The following is a 9046-nucleotide window of genomic DNA, read 5'->3' as shown; positions in this document are numbered from 1 at the left end:
GTTGAGGTCTGACACCAGCTTCCGGATGTGTTGGTCCCGACCCCCTTGGGAGGGCCTCCCGTACAGGTCAAGGTCAGCCGCTGCCTATGACCAGCTTGGGTCTACCTGGTAGGAGCTACAAAGCTATTTGTGTTTGGTCACTGCCTGAGCTGGACCTAGAGGTAAGTGGGAGAGGCCACGCATCTATCCGAGGCAGACTGCCACCAGTACCAAGCCTGGAGCAGCTCAGCAAAAGGCCCAGGGCACCCCTCAGGCATGAGGCTGTCTGCCGGCTGCCTGTAAGGCTCAGCAGCTGAATGAGCCCCTGGGGTACCAGAGTTGAAATAGTCTGGGTCTCAGAGAGTCATCGTGCTGGTGCAAGTGGTGTTCCCCAGGTTGGTGCAGATTCAGATTTGTTGCCAGTGCTGAGCCTGCGGCCACTCGCAAAAGTCTCAGCTCACACCAAGACCAGCCACTGCCGGCCTCGGGCCCACAGACCCCTGAGATTTGTTCCAAAAATACTGCAACTAGGGCCAGGGCTCGCTGCCACCACCGAAAGTGTCTCCCGAGGTGGGCGAGTGGAGGCCTGTTAATTGCTGCCGAAGGATCATCCTGCTGAGAGCATGGGGTGGGGCTGGTTGCCCAGTAACCGCCTGAAATTGCCGCCAAGCAAATTTTGAGTTGGGTAGGGCAGAGGTCTCAAGCAAATTTCGAGTTGGGTAGGGCAGAGGTCTCGGGGAGTCACTGGGGTGGAGCAGGCAGATCTCAGAAGGCCAATTAAGATTCGCTTTGGGCTGTGTGGGGGCAGGCTTCAACAGGGCAAGATGGCGCTCGCCTGCAGGCTACACAGGAGGAGGGCTCAAGGAAAGGAAAATGGCGGCTGTCCCTCCAGCCCTTGCCCTGAGGCCACACAACTCAGTCTTTCCCTGTATGTCTCTGGCACCTCACAAGCTGCTATCCCTCCGCCGGGGCCCAGGGTGAGTGCCTGCGAGAAAGTGAGTCTGTGGGCGGGCCTTTTAAGGGGACGTCTGGATTTCCTGCTGCCTTCAGTCTCACCTGGAAGGCCAGAATCCCCACTGATTTTCACAGCCAGATTTGTGGGGACTCCTCTTCCTGACACTGGAACCCTGGGCTGAGGAGCCCCAGTGTGAGGCTGGGGCCTCTCACTCTTCTGGAGAGTGGGGGCCTCCGCAGCCGAGATATTTCTCCCAATGTTCAACCACCACACGTGGGTGTGGGACCAGCCCATTTCATGTCTCTGCCCCTCTTACCAGTCTTGATGAGGTCTCCGCTTTATATTTGCAGTTACAGAAGTTCTGTTCAGCTAGTCTTCAGATTGTTCTCCAAGTTGACTGTTTCATAATTTAGCTGCAATTTTTAAGGCAGTCATGGGAGGAGGCACGCGCAGCGTTTACCTACCCCGCCATCTTGACCTGGCCTCAAGAAGTGTTTAACAAAGAGTAAAATAAAAATCAAGACCCCCTTCTTCCATTTTGTATTGCACCAGCATGAAGAAATGGCTACTGAGACTACAATAAGTCAAGTTTGCTTACTGACGTCAGAAGGAACAGTGATATTACTGTACATGAAGGCCAGTGAAGTGTGGTGGAAAGAGATGTGGACCTGGAGTGAAATTTATCTGAGATAAGATTTAAGGGTTCACCCCATACTAAATATGTAAACATAAGCAAGCAACTTCTTATCTCTGGTCCCCGGTTTCCTCATCTGTCAAACTCAAGTTAAAACAGCACCTGTCCCACTTCCTTATAGAGTGAGTTGTTGCAAGGATCAAATGCACAACTGTGAGAGGTTTCTGTAAACTCCAAAATGGTAGGCCAATTTGGCCTAATATTCTTATTAATAAATGAAAACCGAGTACTCTGAGCAGTTACAATCTACTATTGTAGCATCCTCTGTCACCACTTCAGAAAGGCTATATTTCAGAAAGCTAGCTATACCTTACCACAATATCAGCACTGAAGTTAGGCTGAATTCTTAGGGGTTCTTTATAGTTAAATCGTAACCCCAATTTAGAAAGAAGATCACAGAGTCATAAGTTAGTTGAAAAAAAAAAATTTGGAACTACAGTTAAACACCAGGGCGAATTGCTCGAGCTTTATTTTACCCTGCCTGCTCATTTGCTTTATGTAGGCAAGAACACGAGAGTTCAACAGGGTTTTCAGAATATTCTAGTTACAAAAGTGTCCCCACTCAGCTTTACTACTTTACAAACCTAACACTAGCTTAGATTGACCTGGGCTAGTTTAGTGTCCTCTCAGTACTAGCATTCTAGCCCTGCCAGGCTTCCTCTGACCCTCTGCAAAAAAAGCGAAACAAAACAAAACAAAACAAACAAAAAGGGGGAAAAATTGAAAAGACACACACACACACACACACACACACACACACACACACACACACACAGTGGGCTCCTTTGATTGGGTCTTAATTTCACTCGGTTGTCATTTATCACAAGTTACACAAAATGTCTCACTCATATAGAGGGCACACAAGGGGTTGGAAGAGGACCAGGGTTTTGTGAGAGAGTGCCCTTAGGAGGTTGTGAATCTCCCCAACCAAGGGCGAGGGATGGAAGGTGGGTGGGTCCTCTCTTCACATCCACTCAAGCAAGCAACAGGGTCTTCTAGAAGACCACTCCCTAGAACTTCACGTGTGCCCCTTCTACACGGGAGACCAAGAGGTGCTGTGACAGTGGTGCCAAGTGCACATGGCAGAGCCCATCTGCCCCTCCCCCATTAGAACCCAGCCTAGGACCCGCCCACCTCCCCACTCTCGCCATTGAGACGTCACCACAGCAACCCTGTTGCCCCAGGAGATGCCACAGCCCTCTCCAAAGAGTCTCAGGGCAAAGCCAGAGAGTCCTTGGCCCGGACCCCATCTCTCCTAGAGCTAAGCTCCTGCCTGCAGACCGATCCCCTCCTTCACCCCTCCCTCCCCCGCATCCCCTCTCCCCAGGGAGAGTTCCCGCATATTTCTTTGAGAAAGAAGAGAACGGAAGGCCTCATGAGTGAGGCAGGAGAGGCCACCCTCAGGAAGGGGGCCGCCTCAGTTTCCCCCCAAGACACGAGGAAAGGTCTCTTGTCCTTGGGAGGCGGAGATTCTTCCCGGGCCCTGGTGGCCAGCAACCTCAGCGGGGACGCGATCTCCGAGGCCACCGCGCGGGCGGGCGCCAGGGGAAAGGCGCCCGAGAAGGTCATCGCCAAGGGGGTCCGTGGCTCCGTGAAGTGGTTTAATGTGAAGAAAGGATACGGTTTCATCCGCAGACACGATACGGAGGAAGACGTGTTCGTGCACCACGCGGCCATAGCCCGGAACAACCCTCACAAGTACCAACGCAGCGTGGGCGACGGCGAGACGGTGGAGTTCGACGTGGTGCAGGGCGAGCGGGGCACCGAGGCCGCTAACGTGACCGGGCCGGCGGGCGCCCCAGTGGAGGGCAGCCGCTTTGCCGCCAACCGCTCCGGCGTCCGCCGCGGCTTCTACATCTGCCACCGCGCTCCTCAGTCTCGCCGTCCCCGGGGCGCCGAGGACGACGTCGACGAAGGCGAGGGCGGCGGCGACGGCTTCACCGTGACCCGGGGCCCGAGGTGCCGCCTGCTCAGCCTCCCTCCGAACCAACAGCTGCGGCTGCGGCGCTGCTCACCCTTCCGCAGGGCCCAGGCGGTGACCAGCGGCCCCTGGATCCTTGCTCCCGACCTCGGCCTGCAGGCCGCCCACCTGCCTGGGCCCACCCCTGCCGCAAGGCCCCAGGGCGCACCGCCCACGCGGAAGCCCGGCCTCAGCTACCGGCTGAGTCGCCCTAGGGGCCGAGGCCGCCCTCCTGGTCCTAAGCCCTCACCCGTCGTCTCCGAGGAGTTGACAGCGAAGGACGAGGAGAGTGGCCGCGTTGCTGGAGGCCTGCAGCAGAGGCCCCCGCCATACTATGGATCCCGACGCCCCATCCCGGAAGGAGCAGAGAGCAAGATCCTCGAGGGCCCTGCCGAAGCACCCGCTCGTGTTGCCAAGAAGAGCAGCCCCGCAGTCGTGGATGCCCCCTCCACGGCTCAGGCCGAGTGACAGCCCGATTCCCTCCCCAGGGACCCCCTGACCTGGGCTGCAGGTGATGTCCCCTTGAGGAGATGGTGCCCCTTGGTGCTACACAGTCCAAACATCCATTATTGACTGTTGGATTTGTGCCTTGAGAACAATACATGCCCCCGCCCCAAGGTTTGGGGGTAAACTACAGCATCTATATATTTCTAAGTTCCCTCTTACCATCTGCTTCGGTAGTTTCTGCACATACACTCACACAAACACACTCACACACACACGCACGCACGCATGCACGCACGCACTCGCATACGCACAGATCCAGATATGCACACATGATTCTGAATTTATTCTTTTTAAACATCTGACCAGGACCACAGCTATTCTGCATCCCCAAAATGTGCGATGTTACTCACCTGGGTGGTCATTTTCTCAATAAATCATTTCATGATGATTTTATCTCTTATCACTGTTGTCTGATTTTTTTTTTTTTTTTTAAAGCCTGCCAGCACACAGTTGTATTGAGACAGTCCTTTCAGTCTTTTTTTCAGAACCGGTTTTAGCAAACATCATACCTGCTGTTCTTTTTACAAGTCACAAACTTAAGACTAATTCTGAGCTTATGGATAGAACTTCTCAGGATATTCTAAAGGATTAGAAGACATGGAGAGGAAAGAAGTGTCCCCATCATTTTCTTTTTCATCCTCTTCTCCTGTCTTGCCATTTGAGCAATAAGTCTGGAGGGCAGGCCCATCCACCCACACTTACTCCTCAGGTACTCTCTGAGGCAAAGCACAAGAAACTGAGCAAAACATCATGACAAGCAAGAAAATTTGGCTCTCTGGAAACAGAATTTGCCTCTGACTTTTTTCTTCAATAGTATCATTTAAGTATTTTAAAGGAAATGGACATGAGGGGCTGGGAGTGGGGGGAGTGGGGTGATGTCAGTCAAAAGGTACAAACCTTCAGTTATAAGATGAATAAATTCCAGGGACCTAATGTACAGCATGGTGACGATAGTTAACAATACTATTTTGTATACTCCAAAGTTGCCATGAGAGTACAGCTTTAATGTTCTCACCATGACAGCAACAACAAAATGGTAATTATGTGAGGTGAGGATGTGTTAATTATCCTTATCTTGGTAAATATTTCACAGTACATACATGCATCTAACCACCACAGCATACATCTTAAATTTACAAAATGTCATACGTCAATTATATCTCAATAAAACTTGGCGTGGGGTGGGGGACTGAAGAAAAACAGGAAAACACGGGAAATGGGTATGGAAGCAGGTATAATTGTTGTGGTGGTACCTCTGGAGCTGGTCCTTAGTTTCCATCTGTGCTTCCTGGTTGAGTCCATCCAGGGGGCCTGTGGCAGATTTCTGGAAGGCTAAGCAAGTGAGGTTCAGCCCACCTCTGGCCCTTTCCCGTGAAATAGAGAAGCTTCGACTTCTCTATCCCGGTTTTCACTTGAACATATAGTGGGGTTGGTGGGTTGGAGGCAGGGGTTGGGTTTGAAGCCAACAAGGGTCTTTACAATCTCATTTTACAAATTGAGTTGGATTATCAATAGCAAAATCAAAGTACTTTCCTTGTTTTAATGTTGAGGCAGTTTACACCACATTACAGACTAGCACAAGATATTTGAAGAGCGAGTATTCATTTGGTATGGCTAAATATCCCCAATCAACTGGAGTAGAAGCAGTAAGTAGAGATTACTCATCCAGCAAATATTTGGGTGCCACTTGTGCCAGACGATCTGCCAGGCATTAGGAGTTGCATCATGTCATGATGAAGTAGGTCCCTTCTTTCAAGGAGCCCACGTTCTAGAGGAGAGTGAGACAAAACTGGCAATGACTACACAACGGAGTGAGTGCTCCACTGAGAAAAGAAACACAGGTGACCCAGATGATGGCGGGGTTGGCGCCAGGTTAAAGGAACCACTCCTTGGATATTTGAATTTAAAATGACATCTTGGAGGCGGGTCCATGACAGCAAGGTAGGAAGACCCTGAACTCGCCTCCTCCACCCGACACACGCAGTATAAACACCCGCACACAGAGCGATTCCTCCGGAATTGCAACTGAAAGCTGATGGAACAGCTTCTGCACTACAGACTAGAGAGGGACCACACAGATAAGGATAGGCGAGAAGGATAGGAGAGATGCTGTAACCACCGGAACCCCACCCCAGTGGGGAGATCTGCAGTGGGGAGGGATATCACTGAGGGACTGAGGGGCCCGCAGGGCAGACTTGCCTGCTGAGAGGCACAGAGATAAAACAGATTTCAAAGGGCACCTAGACTATACATGAAAACAAACTATTTACTGACCTCAGGGCATCTGCCAAACGTGTAGGGGAACTACGGGAACTCTCCTGGATCTGGATAGCTGGCAAAGACCGTTGTTTACATTCTTCCTTCACTGAGATAGAGATAGCGGTATGGGAGCTTAGTCCCATCCCTCCAGCCACACTGCAAGGCCTTCACAGAGCACCCTGGGCCACCTCACAAAGCTACATTAGCTGCAGCTCCAGCCAGCTGACCTCCAAGGGCTCCTCTAGAGTCCCCCAGGCCACCTTGCCCCACACCCGCTGCAGCCCTAGCCAGCTGGTTCACCAGGACGCCCCAGGCACCCTGCATCCCAGGCCAACTCAGCCAGCGCCCGCCCACTGAAGCCTGGGTTCGCCCCCAGGGCACACCACAGTGGTTGCAGCCCCAGCCTGCTAGCCCCCAGGGTGCCCACAGATCCTTGTGCCCCAGGCCAATGCAGGGAGCATCTGCTGCAGCCCTATTCACTCGGGCCCCCAGGGAGCACCCACAGCTGCATACCCCAGGCCACCTTGCCCTGTGGCCCCTGCAGGCCCAGCCAGCTGAACCCCTAAGGATACCACCCCCCACCCTTGAACCCAGCACCTATGGCCACCAGGTTCCCGCGGCCCCAGACAAGCAATCCACCAGGATACCCCAGGTGCCCTGTGCCCCTGGCAACTTCCACCAGAACGTGTTACAGCCCCTGCCAGCCAGCCTCCCATGGCGTCCCGTAGGTATATGTCCAGGAAGGGCTATCTCAGCCAGAGATGACTGCAGCCACTGCCAACCAGCACCCCAAGGCAGAGAGCGTTAAGCATTGTGAAGGGCAGGATTGAGGAAGGAAGCATTCAGATAAGTAATGGGGAGCATATCTTTAACTTATCACCCCTTTCCATGAATTTGAGTTTCGATTTAAGGTATACAAGCTTCACGTGAGCTTGTAAAAGTAATATAAACGGAGCCACTTTAAAATTGACCTGGAACTGCCATCCCGGTGGACTTGCCTTGCATGTCTTATGCCTCAAACCTTTGGAATGTTAAACCGGGGCAAAGTAAACTTAGGACTGGTCCTAAAGCAACATTCTGTCCCAAAGAACTGTTTGCAAACATAACAAGAAATCAGATATCACGACGACTCGACTAATGGCTACCAGACTGAAAATTAAAAGAAAACACAATTCTTTAGGATGAGCATCACTTATGTTACCTGATCTGCACCGATAGAAGAAATGCTTCCCTTCTATTAGTGCAATTGTTTCCCTTCCCTTTTTCATAAATACCCCTTGCCTTTGTCTTGTAATCGGAACAATATTTGTACTTCTGCTTGAATCACTGCTTCCTGAATCACTATTTATTTTTATTTCAAATAAACGTTTGTTGTCTCTCACTTGGAAAGGACTTTCATTTTTAGGTTGACATATCTGGCCTCTCGAACAGGATCTAAAGTGGCCTCCCTTTCATGGACCAACCACCCCTGGAACCCAGTATGGTTCCTACTGGCTATACTCTTTTTTTTTTAACCATATTTTTATTTTATTTATTTATTTTTTTACGATTCTTAATATTTCAATTAAAATACAATATTATGTTAGTATGATATACTATACTACTAGTGACATACAATATTAGTTTAAGGTGTACAACATAGTGATTAGACGTTTATATAACCTACAAAGTAAAGAAATTACAAAGGGATTGCAAAAATCTTATGTTTTATTAAGATAACTTCCTGTGTCTTTTATCCTCGAGTCTTTAATTGCTTAAGTAAATTGAATCTTAGAAAAAAGCTAAATTTAGCTTACAACTATTTAACTTTCTGTATTTGCCTGAAGAGTCTTTGTTACCATGATTAAATGAATAACTTAAGTATTGTTCCACAATTACCTATGATTCTATTTGACCAAATGTTTTAAAACTTTTGATACGTTTGACCAATTTGCCAAGATTCAAAAATTAAATAGTTTTGTCTTAACATTTGAGATTTTTATAAAATTTTATTTTATATTATATTGGTTTCAGGTGTACAGCACAATGGGTAGACATTTATATAACTTACGAAGTGATCCCCTCGATTACTGTAGTACCCGCCTGGCACATTATACATCGTTATTACGATATTATCGACTATATTCCCTACGCTGTACTTCACATCCCCGTGACAATTTTTTAACTACCAATTTGTACTTTTTATTCCCTTTACCTTTTCCAACCAGCTTCCTAACCCCACTTTCATTTAGCAATCACCAGTCTGTTCTCTGTATCTATGAGTCTGTTTTCGTTTTGTTTGTTCATTTTGTTCCTTAGGTTCCACATATAAGTATGATCATATAGACATGTTTTTTCTCCATCTGACCTATTTCACTTAGCATAATATCCTCCAGGTCCATCCATTGCAAATGGTAAGATTTCATTTTTTATGGCTAAGTAATGTTCCCTTGTATATATGTACCACCTCTTGTCTACTGATGGGAACTTTCGTTGCTTCCACATCTTTACTACTGTAAATAATGCTGCAGTGAACATAGGGGTGCATAAATATTTTCGAATTAGTGTTCAAATTACTCCAGATAAATACCCAGAAGTGGAATTGCCGGGTCATAAGGTAGTTCTGTTTTTAATTTCTTGAGGAACCTCCAAACTATTTTCCATAGTGGCTGTACCAATTTGCAATCTCATCAGCAGTTCACGAAAGTTCCCT

General features: G+C 49.1%; 1 protein-coding gene across 1 annotated transcript; it reads left to right on the top strand.

Annotated features, from left to right (window-relative positions):
- Positions 1 to 3003: 3003 nt before the first annotated feature.
- Positions 3004 to 4056, top strand: LOC102890818 (Y-box-binding protein 3-like). Its single transcript, XM_015591289.1, has one exon. It carries the CDS (start codon positions 3004 to 3006, stop codon positions 4054 to 4056), a length of 1053 nt encoding a protein of 350 aa, XP_015446775.1.
- The last annotated feature ends 4990 nt before the right edge of the window (positions 4057 to 9046 follow it).

This window comes from Pteropus alecto, unplaced genomic scaffold (assembly GCF_000325575.1).
Source record: "Pteropus alecto unplaced genomic scaffold, ASM32557v1 scaffold255, whole genome shotgun sequence".
Classification (NCBI taxonomy): Eukaryota; Metazoa; Chordata; class Mammalia; order Chiroptera; family Pteropodidae; genus Pteropus; species Pteropus alecto.
Note: the sequence above shows the minus strand (reverse complement) of the source record. Positions and strands in the feature narration are given on the sequence as shown.

Bases quoted from the DNA above. Each gene is read 5' to 3' on its own strand.
- LOC102890818 (XM_015591289.1), top strand. From the start codon at position 3,004: ATGAGTGAGGCAGGAGAGGCCACCCTCAGGAAGGGGGCCGCCTCAGTT.